This window comes from Cyprinodon variegatus, unplaced genomic scaffold (assembly GCF_000732505.1).
Source record: "Cyprinodon variegatus isolate N-32 unplaced genomic scaffold, C_variegatus-1.0 Scaffold327, whole genome shotgun sequence".
NCBI lineage: Eukaryota > Metazoa > Chordata > Actinopteri > Cyprinodontiformes > Cyprinodontidae > Cyprinodon > Cyprinodon variegatus.
In genome coordinates, this window is record NW_015150780.1 from 182,836 (window position 1) to 207,658 (window position 24,823).

General features: G+C 36.6%; 2 protein-coding genes across 5 annotated transcripts in view; both read right to left on the reverse strand.

The window, feature by feature from the left end:
• The window catches only part of LOC107091144, a 6,324-nt gene extending 5,258 nt beyond the window's left edge, over positions 1 to 1,066 (reverse strand). For both annotated transcript variants that reach the window (XM_015384911.1, XM_015384910.1), the window contains exons 1-3: positions 937 to 1,066; positions 779 to 856; positions 588 to 620 (exon numbers count right to left, since the gene is read on the reverse strand). In XM_015384911.1, the coding sequence (XP_015240397.1) occupies positions 588 to 620; positions 779 to 856; positions 937 to 1,050 (225 nt within the window). In that variant the 5' untranslated portion in view covers positions 1,051 to 1,066. The remainder of the gene's footprint in view (positions 1 to 587; positions 621 to 778; positions 857 to 936) is intronic.
• Positions 1,067 to 4,553: 3,487 nt separating this feature from the next.
• rhot1 (ras homolog family member T1) lies at positions 4,554 to 24,787 on the reverse strand. 3 transcript variants are annotated; one of them, XM_015384954.1, is made up of 20 exons: positions 24,388 to 24,787; positions 21,059 to 21,117; positions 20,833 to 20,914; positions 19,909 to 19,952; positions 19,773 to 19,826; positions 19,135 to 19,187; positions 18,780 to 18,888; positions 17,635 to 17,736; positions 17,150 to 17,248; positions 16,945 to 17,053; positions 16,744 to 16,864; positions 16,337 to 16,421; positions 16,062 to 16,207; positions 15,830 to 15,930; positions 15,484 to 15,614; positions 15,053 to 15,136; positions 14,790 to 14,912; positions 14,502 to 14,704; positions 11,204 to 11,326; positions 4,554 to 5,433 (listed from the first exon to the last, which is right to left on the reverse strand). In XM_015384954.1, exons 1-20 carry the CDS (start codon positions 24,422 to 24,424, stop codon positions 5,316 to 5,318), a joined length of 1,983 nt encoding a protein of 660 aa, XP_015240440.1. In that variant the 5' UTR covers positions 24,425 to 24,787; the 3' UTR covers positions 4,554 to 5,315. The 3 variants fall into 3 exon arrangements, with proteins under 3 accessions (XP_015240440.1, XP_015240439.1, XP_015240438.1); XM_015384952.1 differs by lacking the exon at positions 4,554 to 5,433 and adding an exon at positions 9,592 to 10,085 and having other exon boundaries at positions 24,388 to 24,532; XM_015384953.1 differs by lacking the exon at positions 11,204 to 11,326 and having other exon boundaries at positions 4,557 to 5,433; positions 24,388 to 24,528.
• Between the last annotated feature and the right edge of the window lie 36 nt (positions 24,788 to 24,823).

The window sequence follows — 24,823 nt, forward strand, 5'->3', positions numbered from 1 at the left end:
ATGGATGGATGGATGGATGGATGGATGGATGGATGGATGGATGGATGGATGGATGGATGGATGGTGCAAAATAAGTCTTTTAATATGGTTCATTAATTTCAAAACCATATATCTGTCACTGATCACTGTGCACTACCTTCTGCTGATCTACTGAACCAATCAATAGTGAAACAAAATGTGGAAATGTTTCTAAATAATTTTTGGAATTGCATTGTACTCCCTTTGGTTTGAAAAGTGAAAAAAGAAAACCTCACTGTATTCAGCCACATAAAAGTGAACTCCTTTTTGTTTTGAAAGAGCATTCTAATAAAAATAATAAGGTGACCTTTTTTAAAATAAAATATGCCGCTAAGAGTTATTTTTGTCTATAAAACATCACTGAAACCACACGGGAATAAGTTTCACTGAGAGAAATGAAAGCACTCACTATGTGGACTTTTTTCTGCTAAGAATATTATGTGATAAACTCCTTTGTTCAATGTTTTTGTTTCTGTTTTAACAAAGCAAACTGGGCTTTAAATAGTTGTTTCTTTCTCCAAAACTGCAAATCAGCTTCAGTTAAAAAGAAAAGAAAGTGAATGACTTACTGTGTAAATGTAGTAATAGCCTCTTAAGTGTGACTGTGGATTAGAAATGAGATTAAGGTCACCCAAAAGAGAAAAATAAGCCGATATTTTTATTTCATAACATAGAGGGTAAAAATTGAAAACTTGATGCTGAATTTAATTGATGACATGTTTGATATATTTAGAATCCAATAAAACCATTTTGTACTTACAGCGCTGCCATTTTTCTTGGTATAAAAGAACAAAGTAGTGTTTTGCAGCCTGAACCAGTAGGTCACCCATCTTATTTTCTATATTCAACATAAGCAGATAGCAGCCAGTTAAACCACAGAGTCATTCATAAAAACTCCTAAAACCTTTTCAAACTCACCAAAGTGTCTTTTCTTTTTTGCAGGAACCCTTCAAAAAGTATCTTAGTCCCATCGACAGACATTTTTCCCCCCACTGACGGTAAATTCTCCGTGCTGGAACCACTTCTTCTCATCACTTTTACCTGATTGTGTGCTCTGACTTCCTCCTCACTCGAGCCGGGTGTTATTGTTCAGACTCACTTCTCTATTCTCACAAACCAACGTCATGCTTGGGATTTTTTTTTTTTTTTTTACTATTTAACCTGTGCAGGAGGCTAGATTTATTTGCAAAATGTGCATCAATAACAATTCAATAAGCTCAGCAATGTAACTAACAGTTTCTCCCAATTAACCTGAAAAAATGCCACATGGAATGACTTCTAGTTTCAATTTTGTTAAACTCTGCAGCTCTTTAGCTCAGAGGTGCAACATTTTGCTGCACACAATCTGCCGCATGAATGACTGATAACAAAACTCCTGATAGCCAGTCTCTTGTGGGCAAAGGTCTTCGGTTCATTAATCATTATCAGTCATCAAAGTTCTTTATTATCCAATGAGAGATTCCACACAGCAAAAAAAAGATCTAGATATAAGTAAAAAATCTCTTAAATTAGATGTATGTACCCATAACGACCTAGAAAAAAGTTAAAATTTCTTAAATCAAGTTTATTTACCCTTAATTTGCCAATGGATAGAGTATGTTTACTCTTAAAATAATGAGATAATATGCGCTTGTAACAAGACTTTTTCTTATTTTAAATGTCAATTGTCGTGTTCCATTGGCAATGTGTCTCACTTACCTCCTCAGTTTAGGACAAAATGCACTTATTTTAAGAGACAAAGACTTATTTAGGTTTCTATTTTTTTGCAGTGTGGAATAAGTATTTTTAATCTTAAAATTATATGATTACATATTATGCACATGAAATAAGAAAACGGAGTTGTTTTTTCCCCCTTATTTTAAATGTAAATGTTCTTGTTCCATTGGCAAAATGCCTTACTTGCCTATTCATTTCAAGAAAAAATTCACTTATTTCAAGACAAAATGATTTACATTTTTTGCAGTGCATGTCTGATGGCCACTGCAGTATCTTCCAGGACTTCCTCTGCACTGAAAAAAATATATAATGCAACCGCTTTTGGCATTTACTTAATGCTATTTAGTTACTCTAACACAATTGTTTCATGCCCTACCCTGCTAACATGTAACAATTGTGTTAAAGTAGCTGGATATGATTAAGAAAATGGCAATTATTGCATTTTTTTTTTTTTTTTTGTGGCGTTGACATATGCTTTGGATGATTGTTCTCTCTGAAGGTCCAATAACACACATACTTTAATGGTAACAGTACCTTTCCCTGATTTACATGTGAGCTTAAGCTCAATCCCTTTGATTCATTAAATTATTTAGGTTCATACTTTACAGCTGTCCACACGGTTTAGGAGGATAGTTTTGGACATTTTGGACAATTCTTCCATAATTGGATTTATAAACCCATATAAATTATTTCATATACTGTATAGGGACTCTGTGCAGTCTGGTTAGACTCATCCACACCAAACTCTCTCATCCATGTCTTTAAAAAGCTTGCTTTGTACAGTGGCGGGTAGCAACTAGTCATATATTCCCAATTACATTGACTTGAGTAGAATTTTGAAAAAAAATATATACTTGTTGGAGTAGTTACTCTAGTTCTCCCTTTTTATTTGAGTAATATAATAGTAAAGCATTGCTGATCCTACTTTAGTAGATATTCCAAGATCGGATTAATATACAGAAAATTGGAGGTATAGTCAGTGGATGCTCTTCACCGTATCTTATTGTAAGGATTAACATAAGTTTTATATTAGAAAAAAATATTTGAAGAGTTTCTTTTGCATGAACATATTTTGTAATAATGTGATTTATCTGTACCTTTGTATGCATCTTAGTCTACCCACCCACCCTCCCTTCTCATTCAGGGTTCCTTTGTCTGAAACTAAGCAGCCAAGCTGAACTCCTGAAAAACAGCCCAACTAATCCCCCTCCACCAAACTTTAAACCGGACACAATACCATCAGTTAAGTGCCGTTCTCTTGGCACCAACCAAACCCAGACACATCCATCATATCACCAGATGGAGAAGCAGGACCTGCTTATACCTACTATACCCAAACCTTATTATTGCACTTTGTAATGCGTGGTTGCAGCTGTTTAACCATAACCCTTTTCAGTCCCTCTATGTACTGTTTCTCAGCTAATTTAAAGTCCACATTAGGTTTTGAGGTTTTTTGACAAACAACTCTGCAAAGTTTGTGCATCATGCTCATCTGCATCAGCTGCCCCTCTTCATTGGGTTATGTGGCATACCAATTAACATCTGAATTACTCTCAAGCATAATAATCTCGCTAAACTTATGATCTTGTTGCATCTTATTGTTTTTAACCATATAGCTGATAAGTTTTCTTTAATCATATCAATCTTGCTTAAGTTTAATTTTTACTAGGCTAGTTTGTCAATAGATTCTTATATTTCATATTAACGTTGTGCATTTATTCCAAGTTAAAACTGATTTTGCTGTTTGGACAATGCAAGCCAATCAGGTGGTTGTTCATTATTTGTTAAATATTAAATGACAAATGCCTAATTGGACTGCAGTATGCACAACAAAAGGAATTTGACTTTTAATTTTTCATCCTTGATTTCTTAATCAAAGTACAAAGTACCACTCAGTCATTTCATAGACAATTAATAGAGTATATTAAGATGAAAATGTTACATAGGGCTCATTTGAATGGAGATCCAACTACTTTCATATTAATATACATTAATAGCTTGTAGGCTGATATGGCTTAAAATAAAATCTATAATTTTTTTCATACTAAAATCTGATTAATATATACATATATTTTTGTGTACCTTTACTTCAGTGTTAAAAAAAATCAAATGAAAGAAATATTTGTACTTTTAAAAACTAGCTTTAATTTCAAAAATTCCTTCTGGTAGTTGATCCAATTTTAAACTGTAACTAAACCCAAGCTGAGAAACAAGTTATCTGACCTATCCATTGTAAACAATGGAAATATTGAATGCAGCTGGTGGTATTGCAGTGAGTGGTATCGGCTATGACCAACTAGCTACGGTAATAGACATTTAAGAAGACATTAGGGTTTTTTGTTCCCTTATTATTCCTTGTGCAAAACAATACATTCTGGGGCAAAATCTTCTTGACTTTTGCATATTTCTAACATGCAGCAAAACATAATATCTATCAATATCCCTGGTATGGTTGGACTAGGGAACAAAAATTCCTTAACACAGGAATGAAAATATCTGATAAACACAAACCAGATTAAATTAATCTTCTAAATGATCCGTCTGTAATTATTTTTTATTTAAGAAATTATCATGTGAAGTATAAATTGTTCTAAAAGCATAACCTGAAGAATTCCTTCAGTTTAATTCGTCCCCCCAAGAAATACTGTCTGAACAGGAAGCAGCGTCTCCAACCAACACTTTAAATGATGTTTGCCTCAAAAATAGTTAAGTTTTGTTAACACCTGAACAGTTGTGAATTTTAAAATAAACTTCATCTGCATAGGGTGTTATTTCTTTTGAAAATGCAACTAAAGTTTTACTTACTGGAAACACAAACACATGGCTTAGACAGGACTGTACATGTCTTTATTTTAAGGGCTGCAGAAGAATATGGAGAGGAACATGTTTATAGGTTAAAAAGGGGGGGAGGGGAAATGTTTGTGGTGCAGAGATGGGGGGGGAAAAAGGAGAGTCAAAGCTTTATTGAAAACCAGAAGAGTAAAAGCAGTCAGAAATTCAGAGCAATAATACTACATAGAAAAATACATGAGCGATCTGTTCCATGTGGTGCACTCCAAACGGGTTAATAAATTAACACACAAATGAGAGATGTGCATAATGTGGGTGTTAAATGTAACGTGGTTTTGTCACCCGCTGATGTGACGTTTGGCTTGTGATACTCTCTACAGGTCCTAACATCTTAGATAAATACATAACATACTGCATATACTTCAAAACAAGATTCAAGTCCCTTTGCGGCATTTTCATTTTGGCTGCCTCGTTCTGGGCTCCTCGTGTCAAACTGAATGAGGGCCTGAGGATTAAAAACGGGCCGGATTATCTGAGATCATTCAGTTTTCGTTTACAGGCTTTTAGAAACAGTTCCTTCTGTCTAAAACATACAGATAAACCACAATCGTATAAAAGTTTGTTTCTCACTTGTTTTGCTTGCAGAGAAATGGGAGAGCTTTATTCGAGGCAATGAGCCCGTTTGGTTTTTTCAGGCAGTCTTTTTTTTTTGTTTGTTTTTTTACAGTCTCTCAGGTAGAAAGGAACAAAAAAAAGGACCAAGGTGGAAGTAGGCGTCTCATGCTGGCCCATCACCGCGTTTTTAGAAGTGCTCTGTACATGGCGAAGCCCAGCACGGCGAACACCGTGGCCCCGAGGCTGGCCCTCAGCCAGAAGGTGGAGTTCTTCAGGTCTGCCTGGGCCATGTGCCTAAGAGAGGACAGACACACAGGAGGTGAGAGAGGAGCAGATACATGTGAGGAAATCAAGGAGCAGCATGGATCCAGCACTGCAGTGATCGGGTGGGAGGGTTCCAAGGAAAGGAACTTTCTAAATCTGAATCACATGTAAAGAAAACCATATCCAGCCTGAAACCTGACCTGGGCTTTGTTTTTGAAATGTAGTTTCAGGTACAAGTCTAACAAAGAGGAAATACAGGCAACATAAAAACAGCAGATCTCCTAAACAACATAACATTTATTACTTTATGTCGTGACAGCAGCTCTGGAGGAATCTCATGAAGAAGAACGAGCTTATATAAAGATAATGATAAACAGAACAGTGCTATTCAACCCTAACTTTCTGACCTAGACAGCATCCCACACCCATTATTAGTTAAGGTGTCCCCATTTTCAGTCTACAGAAAAACAGCCCATGTAGTTACCCTGCTGATATCAGCTGGGTTTACTTTACTTTCCCTCAAAGTAGCAGTAAAAATCCAAAATACTCAGAACAATACACACCTGTACTACAATGATTCCATCCAGGAGGTATTAATCAAATATAATTAGTCCATCTCAAATATATAAGAGTTGTGTTTTGGTTCAAGTTGAACATTATTCTTCTCAAGGTTGCACCTTCCGTCTATTCAAGTTAGTTCATGTTAGAGTTTAGGATAGAAGTTCAGAACCGATCGGTTCTCAGTGGAAGCAAGTCTGACATATTTAAAAAAAAAAAAAAAATTATTCTACAGAATGAGAGCGTTTCTCAATTTGAAAATTAGAGTATTAACCCCTCTTTTAAATAAAATCTGTTTACTATCCCCTGCGACGCCTCCAGAGCTGTTTAAAACGTGGTTAAAAGTAAAGGAGCAAAAGGCCAATGAAAGGGTAGGAATAGGAAAACAATCCTCTGATGTTCTTAATAGCATAAAAAGAGAAACCAGACTAATAGGACTTCATCAGCTTCGAGCTAAAATTTGAATCAAATCCAGACGCGTCATCCAGCCCATCAACGGCATTAAAATGAGATCCAGAAAAGCTGCTGTTTGTTCACACACCTGTTCTTAGTAAACCTCCATGTAGGTGTGGTTTCTGTCTTTACCTTTGAGGAGGAGTTGGCTGTTCAAGCGGAGGCCTCCATATTAGTGGGCTCCTCCATGATGGAGATGACTGTATAACCTGTAGCATTAGCCTGAAATCCTGCCCAAAGCAGCTCCAATCAGCCCAACACCATCCCCACAAACGTAGCAGATGAAGCTGGGAGATCCCGTAGAAGTAGACTGACAAGACCCACATGTATTAGTAAACTACTAGTTATTTATCACCAGGAATCTACAAGCAGAATTAACATGAGCAAACAAAGGTGGAGTTTCACCATTTACTTCAACATAGAACTGTATAATACTGTAAACATGCAGTAAAATTACCACAAAGCCTGACTGAATGCAATGATTGTTGTGTTTTCATGTATCAAACATGCTTTTCTAACCAAATCAACTTTATCAGGTACACCTATTTGGTTTCTGTACAATATTAGATTCAGCCAATCACATAGCAGGAGCGAAATGGTTTTATGGATATGGACAAGGTGAAGTTCAACCAGAGTTAAGTAAAATGGTTACTATGTGTGCCGGATGGATTCATCAGGGTGGATCAGAAACGGCAGAGAATTTCATCTTTTCAGAGAAAAATTAGAAAGCCGAGTGGATTAAAATGCCTTCATGGTGGAAGTTGGAGACGGATGAGCAGACTGGTCTGAGGTGGTGAAATGGAAACAGTAGCTGGTTAAGCTTAGGGGTGGGTATTGCCAAAGAAGTCACGATTCGATTCGAATCATGATTCACAGGCCACGATGCGATTCTATCACGATGCATCACCATGGCGATTATTTTGCACACCCCTAGTTAAGCTACAGGTTACAACCAGAGTATGAAGGACACTAGATCTGAAAGCTCAGCACTTCAAATCTTCCAGCAGCAGATGATGCACACTGATGGACACTTCTGAAAAGATCCCAGCTGCTCTGATGTATCAACTTCTGCAGCTTCACTAATCACGTCTCCCTTTATGATCTGATGGCTACTAGTAGTGGGATGATGACCTGCATCACAAACCTCCTTAAATAAGTGCCTTGAACAAAACAAGGAGTTCACTGTACTCCGATGGCCTCCAACGGTCACCACAACCTATAGAGTCCCTTTGGGACGTTGGCTACAAATCGTCATTAACCTCATGATGCTGTTAATTTTGAAGCAAAATCTGAGGGTTGTTACAAACAAGCAAACACTGTCTTTCCCCAGTAGTAGGAAGGTTTACCTAATAAAGTGGCCAGTGGGTTAGCTGAAGGGTTGGGCTTTTTCTCTCTCTATGATCCAAGGTGATAAAACTCAGGAGTAGAGAGGAAAATGCTAATGATGCCCCCTAGTTTATGATCTATATTATACAGAATAACAAACAGAATCAAATTATCACTAATCTTTACAAAAAGTACTTCAAGAATCAGATTTCAATCCAAATACTTTAATGGGCCTTTCACAGTTTTAATATATGGATGCAGAGTAATATATTATAGTTATATGTCTGTTTAAACATATAGTTAGTTTAGTGTGTTAAAGTATTTTATGTGCAACAATTAGGAGTTATATAAAATAAAAAACCTAAGGTAACAGAAAGAGTTCATCCCCAAACACTTCTGAAATTATGCTGCTTAACGTCTTATAGTTAACCATATGATGGTTCTAAACTGAAACATTAATAAGCTTTTTATGTTTTTTTTTATTCTATATAAATTAAAAATCTTTAAAGAAACACTGTAACAGTTGAACCAAGTTTAGGCTGAATTGTAGATCCACTAAATCAATATTCAGCCTTGGTTTGTATTGATGCTCTGTGTGGGCCGCTCTTCTGATAAACTCAGATATTTTTATGTTGAAATGATCGGATCTGTTGCTGAACGGGTCATGTGAACCAGAGCGCTGCTTTTATAGCCGGCTGAGCTTCCCTTTAAACAGGAGAACTAACCGAGCTAGAAGCTGTTGTAAACAATAGAAAATATATGACTTGTTTAGACATATTTTTGGTTCTCTGATTTATGATTTAATCCAGAGGGATGAACATGCTGGTCTTTACAATGACTTCTTAATCTGCTGGTCTAAATTGGTCTGCTCTCAGCTTCAAACCTGGGAGTTAGAGGTCAAATGCCCCCTGGTGGCTAGAAGATCCAAAGTGTTGCTTTAAGTAGGGCCCTATAATTTCCGCGATCACGGAATCGCGGAATTGGCAAAATAACGCGGAATCTAATGTAAACGCGGAATTTCTGCATTTGACATGAAATTCTGTTTTTGTGTGGGACAAGAACGTACGTCGGGGGGAAATGCACACAGGGGGACGCAAATCTGGGCGACACAACCCCTCCCGCTCCGTCATTTCTGCTCACCCTCGCTCTCCACAGCTGTGCTTTCGGTGAAAAAGTGAGAAACACTTGCTTACATACTTGCTGTATTTTGCCTTGTTTTTTATGTACTTTAATGTACTGTATTGAAAATATTATTCTTTATGAAATACTTTATAATTATGAAATTGAGAGGTTCTATTTGATTTTTTTACCTGAAAAAGCTAATGGAGCACTTTTATTTAAAACCATTGGTTCATAACCATTAATATTTTGTTAGTACTTAGAGTGCAGTGTTATGTTGCATCATGCAGTAAAAGTCCTGAGTAAATGTGTTTTTTTACCTCAATAAATTTAAGGTCATTCCTATTTTATTTGTGTACATTTTAATCATTAACATTAAAAGCACATTCTTTTTACCACTGAAATAACAGTAAAGAGTAAAAAAACTGAATTTGCAAAAAAAAGGTAAAAACTGAATTTTCAAAAATTAAAACGGAAAAAACGGAATTTGGGAAAAAATAAAATGGAATTTGGGAAAAAATTAAACGGATTTTATAGGGCCCTATTTAAGCCTCAATAAATGGTTACCAAATATTGATTGACGAAAAAAACCTAATTGGACAAATTATTTCAGACTCTCTGTTTTTCTTTTCAAATATAACAACCAAAAGGACAAATAGGGAAAAGAAAAAAAACATCACCCAGCTTCAACTAGGCTGCACTTCTCTTCAGAGATCTAACACCAACAAAATTCACAAACAGCAAATAAAAGAAGCTCACACCAACAAGCAGACCCATTTAAACCAACTAATAAAATAGGTTTCCCCTGGTTGACTGATTTAGCTTGGACAATTTATACTTTTGTTTATCATGTAATTGAGCTTTTTGACTGTTATGGTGAGAAATTCTAACGAACCCTACATATTTCCTATATGATCCATTCTGAAGAGAAGATAAAAAATAGGGAACCAAACGAAAAGAGAAGCATTGAACGAACCATTGTACGATCCGGTACAATTCGCTTAAAACAATCCTACACCTAACATATACCATTACTCTCACACCAGATTCAAAACACCAAGCTCCCTTTAATGTAGAAAGATAAAACCTGATAGGCACCAGCAGGTGGCAGCACTGCTTTAGGCCCCAACATAATTTCAATTGAAAATTTAAAGAATAGTTAGAAGAAGGTTAAAAGATGCAAGAGGAAGAGGAAAAGGGGCAGCCAGACACAGTTATATGAACACCTATAGAGGGTGGAATTAAAAGACATGAAAGAGAAAGAAAACAGGATGAAATAAAGGTGATTGGTGCAGTTTAAATCAATCAAAAACATGAAAACATTTCAAAAAGCTTGTTAATCAAATGTATTAGGCCTTAACACAGGAGGAAGCAGGAGGAGCTTAGTTATGTCCAATTTAAAATTCAGAAACGAGTGCTCCATGTTTTAAGACCTAAGCAGTAAGCATTAAAATAAAGACAAAATGAGACTGAAAACATGAATTTGAATCAATTAAGGTTACAGGATCCCACGTTTTTAACAGAAAACATTTGAGGAAATTTAAAAATGCTTTACAAGCTGAGGTTTTCAGAGTGAATAAAACACTAAGACAGACTGGCTGTTTCTCTCATTTTGTGTTCAAAGGAGTCAGAGTTCACCGTCTGCAGATCCACTGCAGGAACATAGAAATTAAACTGCTTATTGATATTTTACTGTTTTACCTACAGTAACGCTGCTTCATTTCATCTCAATGCCACTGAATGCAGAAATGTCTTCATATGTGTTTATCTAAGCTGTACAACATGCTGCATGCAGCACGGCACTCCCACGCAGACACACGGGTACCTCCCTGGTTAGCAGCCTAGGTGTTAGCTGGCCCAGGCTGGTCACACAGCGACGTGCCAGACTGAACAGAGAGCGGCTGGGCTGGCTGGAGCTGCAGCAGAAACCAAGACATCCCACAGCGACCAAATAAATGAGGACGTCTCATTTAAAAAAACAAAAGCAGGATTGAGTTCATTAGATGATTTGCTTTCTAGCAGCTAATGAAACAAAAGCACCTACCATCTTTTACATCTCAGCCCAAACAAGAACAAAAACTACACTTACCATGGCAATGACTATGGGCTAAAACTTTTAGGATTTTTTTCTAACATCCTCCCATTTTGAGATCAACCATCAAATCAACTCTTTTCATCAACTGCTAGTATTCATTATGTTCCTGCAGTGCATATGCTAAGTAAATCTGCTAAAGGAGAGCAGAGGAGTTATCAGCAGTGTTACTGAGCTTGGATCAAGAAGGAGCGTTTAGAGGGAGAGCAGGGAGTCTAGGTTACAAGACTACAGCTTTATCTGTGTATGAACCTGTTGTAAACGACCCTGCGGAGTTGGGCCTTAACGCTGCGCAGCAGCTCCAACTTCAGGAGGTTTTGACACAGGCAATAAGTACACCTGTTGCAGGAACACATGCAGCGGAGGCGGGCGTGGCTGCGGACAGACACAGAGAAATGCGTGTATTCACCACCAGAGCAACACAGCAAACGGCATACAAAAAGGTGGGGGTGTAAAGTCAATAAAAATGAGAGGCTTTCAGTTCAACGAGAAGGTTAGATCAATCCATGCCTTTCTCTGTCCGTCACTGGAGGAGACCCAGAAAAGCAAGATAAAAGATCACTCATCTTTTAAAAATTATTTATAATGTATTTCCAAACAAAACCTTAAAAAGTGAGGAAAGACTCTTTTAGATGGTTTCAGCTGACATTTCTCATGAAATTTAAAGTGTTTCCCTCCCAATTAAGAGCTTAGTTGTAGAGTGGGTTATCATCAGGCTCTATGCTAGTCATTACTATAGGGCTAAAATCTCACTGAAAATAAAATGGCTAAACACAAAGTTTGTGGTTGTGCTGAAGCCAAGAATTTGTGCTCTATTTTATTGCATTTACCATAAATAAACATCTATTAATATAATTCATATAGGAGGCACAGTGCTCACTATAATAGCACCAGTGATAGTTTAGTAAAATACAGCAGGAAGCAAAGCTTAAGCACAAAATGCTAACTGCCATGTTTGCATAAACGTTAAAAACAGAGCGTAGCTGTGTCTCAACTCTTTATGTTAACAATAAAAACTTTAAAGTTGTCGTTATGGACAGAGAACTCGACAAAAAAAACTAAAGGAAAGCAAAAATAAACTGCTAAAGGTTTCAGTCTCCTACATTAGTTTCACTTTAAATATCCACAAACTTCACATTTTAGGGAAATGAAAACATTTAGACTGGGGCTAAAACAATTAAAGGGATTAATTGTGATTAATCAATTACTGAAATAATCATCAACTAATTAAGTAGTTTATTAATCATTAACTGGAGTACAGAGACTCTGAAACACACCTTAACTTAAAATTTTAAAAAGAAATCTATAAAAAAATTTGCAGTAAAGATTAAAAAAAAACATGTCGTCTGTCAATATGCTGTATTCAGAACTCAGGGAGTGGAAAAGTTTTACTTTCAGATGGTTGAAATCCGTAAAAAATTCTTCTTTAAGGAACCATTTGCTATGCAATTTGGAATAGCAAAAAAAAAAGTCAGATTAATTGATTAGCAAAATAAATTAGTTGCTGCCCTAATTTAGACTGGGGCTGAAACAATTTGAATGAATCGGGATTAATCGATTATTGAGATTAATGTCAACCAATTTAGTAATCCATGTGTCGTTAACAGGAGAATAGAGACTAAAACACGAATTTAGCTGATAGAGTGACCCACCTTGAGCAGCAATTATACCAAAACAAAAAAGTAAAAAATAGTATTTTGCACTTAAGATAAAAAAAAAAAAAAAGAAAAAAAAACTGTCAACATGTTCTATCCAGTTTTAGTTTCACCTGTTTAATTTCTTACCAAGTCTACTTTAAGGAACCTTTTTCTATCCTTTTATTTATCGATTAATAAAAAAAATAAATAAACAAAAAAACCAACAAATTAGTTGAATTGCAAAATAACCGTTAGTTGCCGCCCTAATTTAGACTTTAATAGCGTTTTCCAAAAACATTACTACCTCTGGTAAATAAAAGTACCTTTTACTTCAGTTTCATAACGTCACTGAAAAATAGGATATTTCATTTTTAAACATTTAGTCACTTTAGAGAAGAAAAGAAACTAATCGTTTTAACAAAATCACTAAAATTTCCCTCTGCTGTAAATTTTCCATCTTTTCAGATAAGGCCGTTTGCTTAGGATCATTATTCTGCTCAAATGACGATAAATGACCAATTTTTAGTTTTAAGTTTCCTGGTGACATCATGTCCTGTAGGTAGGTTTCTAGCCCGCAGCATCACAGATCCTCCACTTTGCAGTTGGATCCATTTTCTTAGCATTTTTTATTGACAAGCTTTTTACCTGACCAAGAGTAGAAAAAACCTAAATAAAATATTCTCATGAAAAACCAGAATTATTAAAATAGTTGAACATGATTAAAACACAATGACAATAATTTGGTCATAAGGAAAGGTGCCATGAATTAAACTAAAAAAAACAATCCTGAGAAATAGGAATTTAATGATCTGAAATATTTAGCAGCATCAATGTTTTTGCAGAAAATATATTATTATGTTAAAATGCAAATAGTTTTTAAGATATAACAGGCCTACATGCATTGAAGAAGATCTATAATAGGATAAATCTTTACTTGCATCTTGCATATAATGCAAACAGTTCAAAATGTTCTTCCTAACTCTCCCGCTCAGTGTGGTGGCCAAAAGAAAAATGCAGGTCCCTATTCAGCTTACCTGCCAAAGCTAATATAAAAGGGCCTAAATGTCAAATGTCAATTACTACAAATCAAAAGTTACTAGAACTTCTAATCAAATTTAAATAATTAAATGTTAAAAAAAAGCCCTGAATTCACCTCAAAGGGAATCCATGTTGACCCAGCATAATCAACTTATTAACTGGATTATTCTTAAAGGTTCGCTACGCTACAACAATTAAAGACATAAAAAAAAAAAAAAGAAAACTGTTCTCCAAAAAAAAAAAAAAAAAAAAACTAAAACATAAAATCTTTAGTGAGAAGTAAAGGAAGTGGACAGTCAGGCTGAAGAAGGTCAATAGAATAAACAGCTGTGGGTTCTCCTGATAATCTGATGAAGGTTGGAGTCAGATTTTCCCCAAACCGTGGATTTAGAAACCCCATCTGTCATGACTTTTGTTGAAACTCATTAAAAACGACTCGCACTCAGCAGATTTTGTGTTTCGGTATTTAAGGAATAGGCTAGTAAACTGCTACAATGAGATTAAACAGGAACATCCCTTTAAGTGCTTCATAATCCACTCTATAACCTAATCTGATCTGAGAGCTTGGAGTCTATAAAACACCCCTCAGGGTTCAGAGGGACCTTCATGAGAAAACACAATTATTCAATTCTACTTTAGAAACTAACACAGAGATACTGTGATGTTTGGTGGATCATCTCTCTAATCATCTTATGACAAAACTAGAAACTGGATTTCAGAAATCAACCTTTAACCTCTTAAATAAAATCACCTAGTTAAGGAAAATAATTTGTAATGTTCAACCTTTGATGGTCGGCCATTTATCCATGGAAAAATACTAAAAATAATACAGGATAGATGAGGTGTAAAGGGTTTTGTTGTGTTTTAATACTCACGGATACATGGCCATGGTGGTGAGTCTGGTGTAGATGTCCTTATTGGGCGCCTCGGTCATGTTGCATGTGAACGGCTGTGGTGGGTGGAGCTTGTGCTTGCGGCAGAACTCGTGCGGCGAAAGGCTGTAGTGCTGCCGTACCTCATGCAGGTCGGACTTGGCAGCTATCACCACACATGGCGTCTTGCTGTCTATGAAGCATTGCTGTAAAAAGAAATGAGGAAAAGTTTGTCTTTAGAAGAGGGCGGATGTTTTAAACAAGTCTGGTGGAAAGGATCTGGAGTCCCACCTTGTACACTTTAGCGCAATACTCAAAGGAGCGAGGGTTGTTGACGTCGTACACCAGGCAGACCACGTCGCAGGCCATGTCGGCCTCGGACAGGAAGTCGAGGTCTGGCATCACCTCGTGGAGCTGATGGAGAATGGACGAAAGGGGAACAAAAAAAGGTTGGAGATGGAGGGATTAACGCTCAGCCGGTCCTGATGCGGTAATACAAAGTGATTATTTGGCAGTAATCCGGAGAGCTTCAGCTCTAAATACAAGGTTCTTACCAGCAGGTACTTCTCCTGACCGTAAACATAGGTCGTACTGATGGCGTAGTAGGACTTGTGGTCTTCTCTGATCCGCCTCTGTCTCTGCAGTGGAACAATGAAGTAAATATTATCTATTCAAGGTTCATTTTGCTTTATAAAGGGGTTTTATGTATAAAATGTTAGAAATATTTATTCACTGCTGTAGATGCATTTCCTTTATACTTAAAACCAATAAACATTTGCCTCAATTTAAAGGCATGTTTTCTTGTCTTTGCCATTTAGAGGAGCTGCTAAAAAATGGGCTCCTATGTTGCATCTTATTTGTATTCCAGGGAAAACAAGAAGTGATGCATTACAAGAAAAAAACTCCTTTTAAACTCTGAGCAACACAGAAAAATTAGGCTTAAAAATAATAACTACACGATGACGTACAGCTGATATTGACTGACCTGCAGGTTCCTGCCGAGGAACGCTTGGAGGAAGCCGCTTTTCCCGCTGCCGCGCGCCCCCAGGACGTTACAGCGGAAGACGCTACGCTGCGTCTGCTTCTTCTGCAGATCGATGCGCTTGTTACGAGTCACTAGGAAAGATATTAAAGCATAAAACAGGAATTATAAATGAATTATACACTTCATAATTCTATTTTTTCAAATAAGCAAACACTCAAAGAAATTTTAAGGCAGTTATAAATATTTAAATAAAAATGTATAATTGTCTGTTAACATTACTAACAACTTATTTAACTGCAGCTTAGATAAAAAAGCATTAAACATTAAAGACATGATGGTCCGTTACCAGTAATAGCAGCAGCCTGGGACTCTTGTTCATAGATGATGGAGTAACCAAGGTAACCTAAATACTCCAAACTCCTCTGAACATCCAGATAAGTTGTTAATCTGACAGGAGAAAAAAAAGGAGGAATCAGTGCTTGTTTGCACTGTTTGACCTTGTGGAAAGTTATTTAGGTTAAAAAAACTTTGTGGGAGAGAAAGCATGTGTGTCTCTGTATTAATAGAAACCCACTCACGTCCACTGGGAGAGGTAGCCCTGGTATGTGATCCATCCCTTATCATTGGTGCATACTGTGTTGTTGACATCTGGACCCCAGGGCATGTAGGGAAACACTTTGAACAGGTCCTTCACCTCCTCTGGGGACAGCGCACAGTCTCTGTCCTGCATCAGACCGAACAGATTTAACTTGGATTTTTCAGCATAAAAGCACATAGAACCAGAGAGTGTATATTCAACCAAATCCACATAAAGGGATTAAACCCTTTAAACTGCTCTGTTAGGGTGGCTTACTTTGTCATGTTTGTCAAAGACGCTCTGCAGAAAGAGGTAAGCGTTGTGGTTTAGCTCAGTGGTGCAGTCTGGTGGGACCTTTACCCTGAAATAGAGACACAAACATTAGATGTGCAGCTGACCCACTGAGATTCCAACACTCTGGGTCTGTTTGTTTTACTGAAAGCAAACAGGACAGGAAATAGATGACAGCTAGCAGGTTTTTAAAACCATGAGAGTATTTCAAACAGTGACAGAGTGGTGTGTGCTTTCACTTTATAGTAGATCCAGAAATAGAAAATAATTTTTCACCTGTAATAAACTGAAAGGTAAATATCTAAAGAAAGCTGATACCAGCAGGATTTGGAACGTAATAGATATTTATATCTGTTTATTTTCAAATGGGGTAAGTTTTCCTCCATGCTTACAAGGGGAACAGGTATTCCTGTGTGAGCTCCAGGTCATCATCGTATCCAAACCTCCTCAGCACCGTCCACGTCGTCTCATGCCGACCTCTCTGAATGAAGAGGGTGTGCAGGAAGAGGAAGCCTGCGACGATTCATCAATGAGAAAATGAGATGCAGCGAAATTGAAAAAGAGGCAAAGAAAACGAAAGAAACAAGCCTGACCTTTGAGAGTGAGTCCGTTATCTTTAACCCCGTCTGTCATGTTCCTCCTCACCACATTCTTTACATCTTCTAAGGCCTGAGGCGCCAGAGGTGTATTGAAACAGGTTCTCTATGAACACATAAGACAAGGCATTAAATATTCTCCAGGTTTGATCAAGACCAAACCTGAACTCTGAGGTGACAGATATGACAGTTCTAGAATTACCTGGAAGAAGTTGAGCTCGTTGTCATTCAGGATCCCATCGTTGTCTAGATCAGATATTTTAAATATCCGAGTTAAAGCTTTAATGCAGGAAGGTTTCAGCTGCAACAGAGAAACCACCACCATTAATGAAGTGTTTGGCAATCACAAATGAAAATAAAAGGGACTAAAGAATGAAAACAAGTCAGTTTCTTCATTATATATGTAGGTATAATCAGGTATTCAGTGTGCAATCATTTAGAGCAGAGGTGTCTCCACTAAATGGTTAAGCAGCAAACATTCAAAAGTACAACCGCAGGTTGATTAGGCAACCTGCGGTTGTGCAGCTGATGTTTGCCGTGCCCAAGCAGGTGGAGCATGGGTGTTACTAATAGCAATAACAGATTGACGTGTCAAATAGCTGCAGGGAAAACTGTCCTGAAATACCCGAGGAGCGTCAAACCTCTACCTGGATTATTGTTGCCCCTAATGAACAGCAGCAGGCTCACCTCCTTCTCCTCTGGGCAGTAAAGGGGGCCTGTTGGGTGGAGAACAGCCTTCTGGGCGTAGTAGAACAGCTCAGAGATGTTCTTCAAGTTTTTGGCAGAACACTGAGGATCAAAGGGAAAAAAAACTTTTATATGTCTGGGTGAAACAAGCAAACAAAAGCTATGACTTAATAGAGATCCACTGATGGATGTTTGTAAAATAAAACCTGTTAATTAACTTTTCTGACAAGTATCCATGTTTTCACTATTAATGCCCTGCTTAGTCAGACATATCTACTTTACATCCACAAAGATAAATCTTTCTCCAAAGCCAAAATGGATCTTTACAAGTTACAATGCGGAAATCAAAATAGATTTACCTCCTTTAGGTAAATTATGCTTTTTTATAAGTTGACTGCATGCTTTATAAAGTGTTTTACAAAGGCTTCACTCTCAAAGATCATAAAATCTATGCCCCCATCATTCGTACAGATTGCACATAAGTGTTTTATGACCACCATCTATCCAAGGGCTGCTACCTTGTTGCCTAATGATAAAACCCATCAATAAATGTAATAAATAAAGAATTCTGAGTGCAAAAATAAATGCTATGCTCTTCAATCATGTAGTTTGGAGATAAATTGTTACAGAAAAACTATGAAACTTCCATTTTCTTTCCCCTCATTTTGCCAGCATCGTACAGCTACACCACACACAAAGAAGTCTGACCACCTGGAGTAGAAACCAATTTCATGCATCCTGGCTCCTGAGTAAAACACCGCTTCACATTTGTTTAATATACGAGGTATGAGCGTCTAAATCTGTGCCGGCTGTATGTGCCGGCTCTCACGTCCTCCTGGATTACCCCTGTAACCTTGTAACTGATCCTCCAGAGGAGGAAAGAGTGTGTGACGGGAGAGAAACCTGAATAAAAACAGCAATGCAGCCAAGCCTCCAAGTCGACGTGCTCTCAGTCCATCCGTCAGAGTCAGCAGGTCTGACACGGTAATATAAACCCAGTTATGACTCAACCAGAATGTGAGCAGTCAGGCTGTGATCTGACCAACCGTCACAGTCTCATTCATTTATCTCTCAGCTTTAATTAAGCCTCATCCTGTAGCTTCTTTACATTCATTGTCTTGTGGAAAAATTTCATTTTTTTTTACCTCGACACAGGTCTCAATATCTTGGTACTGATTCATGATTGGCAGGATGGTTTCCATGCTGCTGTGCTCCACCAGGTCTGACTTGTTCCCAACAAGAATCAGCGGCACCCTGCAATAGTTATTAAAACATTAAACGGACACAAATTAGGAACTCAATTCATAACAATATCATCAGTGAAAATAAAATTGTCAAGATAAAAATCCCATTTCCCAATATTTACCGCTTTACAATTTGAAACAAAGAAATAAACATTTTAAAACAGGTTTATATTAGATTATGGGAAAAATGCATCAGTATCAAAGAGAAGGTAAACAATTGTGTCTAAATATGGTTGTTACTAAAGCATTTACACACCTGCTGTCCTTATCGGTTCGGTCGTTTATGAGGGGAATCCAGTGGCTCGTCACCTTTGGGAGAAAAGAACAGAATTTAGTTCTGCTAATATAGACACTTTTTTTTTTTTAAATAAGATGTTCTTCTTTCAACAAAAAATATATATTTTAAATTTTTCCTGCAAAGAATTTTTTTTCCAATCACCAATTCAGATCCGAGTCAAGTTGGAAACATTTATATAAGTCCAATATGATGCTATTAAGTGATTCAAATCAATGCAAGGTGAGGTTCAATAAGACTAATTTAATGGATGAAGCTGAATTTAGCTTTAACTGAGAATTAGCCAATGAGCTAATGCTTAAGCTAACATAATAGCTCCATTTTAGTCTCACAGCTTATTCAACTTCTACAATACATATTAATCAACGGTGATCCTGGGCTATGAGTACAACATTTAGTACAACTCCACACTCAAATCACCAGACTGATTCAACTTTTTCAGCTCATATTAAAAGGTATACATCAAAAACTTTACGCTTAATTTTCTTTTATTTATTTCTATGGAAATTTGTGTTTGAATATAGAAGCTAAACAATAGAAGAATGGATTTATGCATGGAAGAATGGAACATTTTGATAATAGAAATGTGTTATTTTTACCTTTTCGATGGACTTCTTGTTGTTAACGGAATAAACTATGCAGATAACGTTTGCCTTCAAAGAGAAATAGAAACATTTGATGTGGATGCATGAAATAAACCCAGATAAATAACAAGGAGAATCACAACAAAACTACCTTGGAGATTTCCTGATACAGCTGCTCCTCCGTCTGTTCTGCTTCTACATGTGAGAGAGAAAAAAAAACAATAAGCAAAATCATTTGCCAAACCTCCAAACATATCAATACCTTCCTGCTGAACATTCAGACTAAATATTTTGCCCAAAGAAGCTCATTTTAGTCTTGAAACTTTCTTGAAAGTAGTTGAATCTAAATAAAAAAACACATGAAATGATTCTGAAACCAAACCTTCATATTTTATTCTATATTATAGATTTTTTTTCCCCCCGTTAGAAGTTTATTAGGAGTGTAAATCACACCCATCATGTCGATTCGATTCAGTATCAATTTCCTGACCCAACAATTTGATTATTTTCGATACTCAAGAATACACCACGATACGATTCAATTAATTGTTTGTTTTTTTACCTTACAGGCTAGACAATGTTTCAAATTCTAAATAAATCAATGAAACATGTAATATCGTTCTGCATTTTATCTGAGAAAAAACTGCAAACAAAAGAAGTAGCAAAGTTGTACTCCACCTAGGCCTATGAAAACCTCATTCACTGAAAAATAATAATGCCTCTGTTTATAGATTCTGAAAGCCCCTGCACCAAAAAAATACTGCAACACATAAGTGCACCAGCAGATTAACTAAAAAAAAATACCGCAGCAAGGGTGGCAGAATTACGTCCAGGAGCAAATGGATAAAAATAGACCGGAGGGAAAAAAAAACATGAATCGATACTCTTACGGACGTGTCGATGCATCGAAATGTCAGTCATTGGATCGATGCATCGATACAAAATGATTATTATGTACACCCCTAATGTTTACCATCATAATGTAAAAGTATTGACAAAGTAGCAAGTTTATACCGTTTAATTACAGTGTTTCTACAGCCTTAAACCAAGGCTCTATGTGCAGCGACCAAGTTACCAGAATAGTCCACGATGTGCGTGGGTACCCTCTCTGGGGTCACATCAGCTGGGATGGTGATCTCCTCAGCTCTGAGAGGAACCTGCAACACAGACTACATTTAATATAGAATTCAACAGTTTTAGATTCTGAAACAAGTGCAAAAACCACAAACAGGAGCAAACAATAAAGAGCTTATAGGTTAAATGATAAATTGCACAGCATCCAAGTCCATGTAAATGCATACCTCATCAGGAAACTCCTCACTAACCAGAGACATGATCAGAGATGTCTTCCCCACCTTGGCTGCAGGGCAGAAGAGAAATAAGCAAATTACATTCCTCTTTTAATCTGCTGGATGGAGGCAGGTTCACTACTAATAGAAACACTGTCGAACATATACAATAAAAAGAGTAGCCATCTTTTCAAAGGAGATCTATAAAGAGATCTTAAATTCCCCACATGAGAAAAGCTTAACTCTCTGCTTCATTCTAATGCAAATCTCCAAAAGAAAAACTGAATGAATTAGAAAAATTATTAAATATGACAATACAATATCAGCATCACAAACAGTGGCTTAACCTGCAGCAAATTTTAGATTAACATTTAAGCAGCAGGCATAAAGGCTCTCTAGTAAAGTAAATAATTTAGTGACTATTGTTTTATAAACAATAGTTTTACTATCAAGTGATGAAGAAGTTACAGCTGATTCTTTTGTCTTTGACAAAGCAGCAAGAAGGAATTCCTTTCCATTAAGTCTGCTGATTAATTTGATTATGAATAAACTTTTCAATTAAAACTCTGTTGGTGAGATTAAAATAATGTATCTAATGCTGCTAACATTTTAGGTTTTATATTTATAAAAGTGCCCAAAGTGGAAAAAACTCCACTCTTTTAGTATTTATAATATCGCTACTAATATTGACATGGCGACAAAAAAAACAATGTCCTGTTTTATTCCCAAATACCGAGAAGACATAAAATATTTAAATCCATAGGAAATACGAAACATAAACATAGACATGCAACAGAGATAAATACAATTGTATATTTAAAGAAAAGTTTTTAGAAATCATTACTTTCCAGTCGAATTAATGAGGAGAAACATTATTCCTAATCTATGCAAGTCTCTGCTGTCACCTTTGGGGAAAATATTTGTTAAATATCAAATTTCCTGATTTTAAAGGACCTAAAAATAAATGCTAAAACGAAATTAAAACACACAAACCACATTACGCTATGAGAAGATACTTCTAATACTAATTAACTCAGTAAGCACCAAAATTAGTCCTAAAATCTTGCACCATTTCTGATCTGTAAGATTATTCCTACAAACTCCTGCGTCTCAGACAGATAATTACCCACAAAATACCGAGCTTCAAATCAAGCAGCTGTCACGTAGCATTTGCCCCCCGTTCTCAGTAACAGTCCTGCTGGCCCAACGGGGCAGTAAAATAGAAACTGTTCTGACAAAGTGTCAGCAGAACAGAGAAAGCAGGTGAAGTAAAGTTTAATAGGACAGGATTCAATACCTACAAAGTTTTGGGTGAAAAGTTGGAATTCAGACAACTATTTACTGAATAGAACTTGCACCAAGTAAGACGAGTAGGTCAATTTATTATCTACTTACTACACACATGTTGATCTCTTTAGCTCTACGGCCTTAGTTGAAGACTAACTACTAATACAAAAACTGCACTTAGTTTTATTTATATGTATAAAGAGCCAAATTACAGAACTAAAACTCTAAGGGCACTTTAAAAGGCCAAATAGATAAAATCTTTGACCAGTTATACAAAATACAAATAACCCTGATATCAATGGAAATGAATCCAATATGATTAAGTTATAAGTCAGGTTCAGACCCAGTTATAGAGACCAAATAAATAATTACAACAATACCAATCAGAGTTAGATAAAGAGCTAAACATTGATCCCTTGATGCTTTTTGATTATTATTTGATTTACAGTTTTTTGGTCAAAGGCAGTCATCAACTTTGCTGCAATTACTGATTCTGAGCATGTATGTGGCGACTGAACAAAGGAACAACCCACTTTGTATTTTAAGAAAACAATAAATACTTTTTCTTATTGAAAATCTACATTTAAAATAACGTTTTTTTTCTTTAGTTCAGTTCTCAACAATGCAGAATATTTTACTTTGAAGTTTTTAATCTGCCTTCCTATGATAACTCTCCAATGAAAATCATTAAAATGTAAAAAACAAAAAAAGGCAAGTAATTCAATTAAATTTCAATTCAATTTATTTATATTGCGCCAATTCCCTACACACGTCATGTCAAGGCACTTTACAGTTCAACCAGATCATACAGTAAGACTGATTCAAAGTAAGAAAACCAGCTGATTGCATCGACTCATTGACTCAAAGGCAATCCCTCACACCAAGCATGCTTGTAGTGACAGTGGAGAGGAAAAATTTCCTTTTAACAGGAAGAAACTGTCCACTTGGTGTCCAATATAGATCTGGTTAGTTTATTCATTTCATTGCAAGAAGTAGAGAAAGGGGGGGTGAGGGTCCAAAATAGGAATTACTTTACTTTAGTTCTGTGATACTCATGTCAAATACAGAGAAATCCAAAAATGTATATTATTCTTCATCTACTGCATCAAACTGAAAAACTCCCAGAAAAATAAAAACAGCTTGTATTTTAATGCATTTCTACTTTTTGAAAATAAGGCAGATTTGAATCAGCTGGAAACAACAGGCCAGACCACAAAGGAGGAAATTCCACATCCCAACCTTAACAATGTAAACATAACATTCAGTATGTCTGCTTATGTGTCATTGCTGCTGAACCTGTAGCCTGACTTAATAACTAAAGAGAAAAACTATTTTAAAAATAAACTATTACCCTCTAGTTTTAAGTACCTTTCTACCACAAATGAACTGGTTTAACATATCAGCACATATTTTACTGGGCTGTGCAATGTCCAGTTTCCATTAAAATATTGGAATCCAAATTATACATATTTCAGGTTTCAAATATAGAGTTAAAGAAATGCTGTAATTTTTTTTTTTGTTCCAACGTTTACTGTAAATTAAGGGGCACAAACTGTTACATAATTTCATCTTTTAAATCTCTTTTCAACCTATATTTACAATCTTGATACAGTTTAAAATCATATAATACATATCTTTTTTTCTTTTCACCTTAAAAATGTTGCTAAGGTGCTTTGACCAGATAAAATAACGGTTCATTCATTTGGGTTTATTACAATGAGTTATTGTAAGATTACAAAAAAACGTTAGTTTGCAAATGGGCAAAGTGAGGGGGAAAAAAGCAGCTAAAAGTTCAAACCTAAAATATTCTCTTTCAAAGGCTAAAACAATGTGAAGACAAAAAAATGTAATAATTAGCATTGGAAGTTCTAATTAGAGACATTTTCTGAACCACACGGCAATTATGTAATTAATAATGTCTCTTAAAGTAGATAATAATAATATTTTATCCTTGTTTTATTGCTAAACTGACTGAACTGGCTGTATTCCAGAGCCTCTCTGTTAGCATTAACCTCCAGCTGCCATTTTTATTCACTACATCCATTTCTACTTACGTTCTCCAACCAGGAGGATCCTCACGTCCTTCCTCATGATTGAGCTCTCTCCCCTCAGCAGAAACGAGTCTTTAGTGAAGCATGGAGTCTTCGCAAAGCCTTTCTTCTCCTCCTCCTCCTGCCTCCTCCTCCTCCAAGCTGGAGCGGTTTCCTAACGTCGGGCCCTCGCGCTGTCAAACACCCGCCGCCTTTGTAGGACAAAACGGACGGACACTTCCCGAAGCTGCACTGCGGTCTCTTCACGCTCCGCGTCAAGCTGCGGTTTATCAACTCATCAAGAATAACATCTAAAGGTGTTTCTGTTTCTTGTTTATGAGTATTTTTTTCTTAATCCCACTCATTTCGGCGCCAGTGGATCAACTCGCAGTGGACGTTTCAGGAGCATGCCCGACCTCCAGCACCGGGCTGCTACAGTGAGCTGCGTAGGACAAAATTA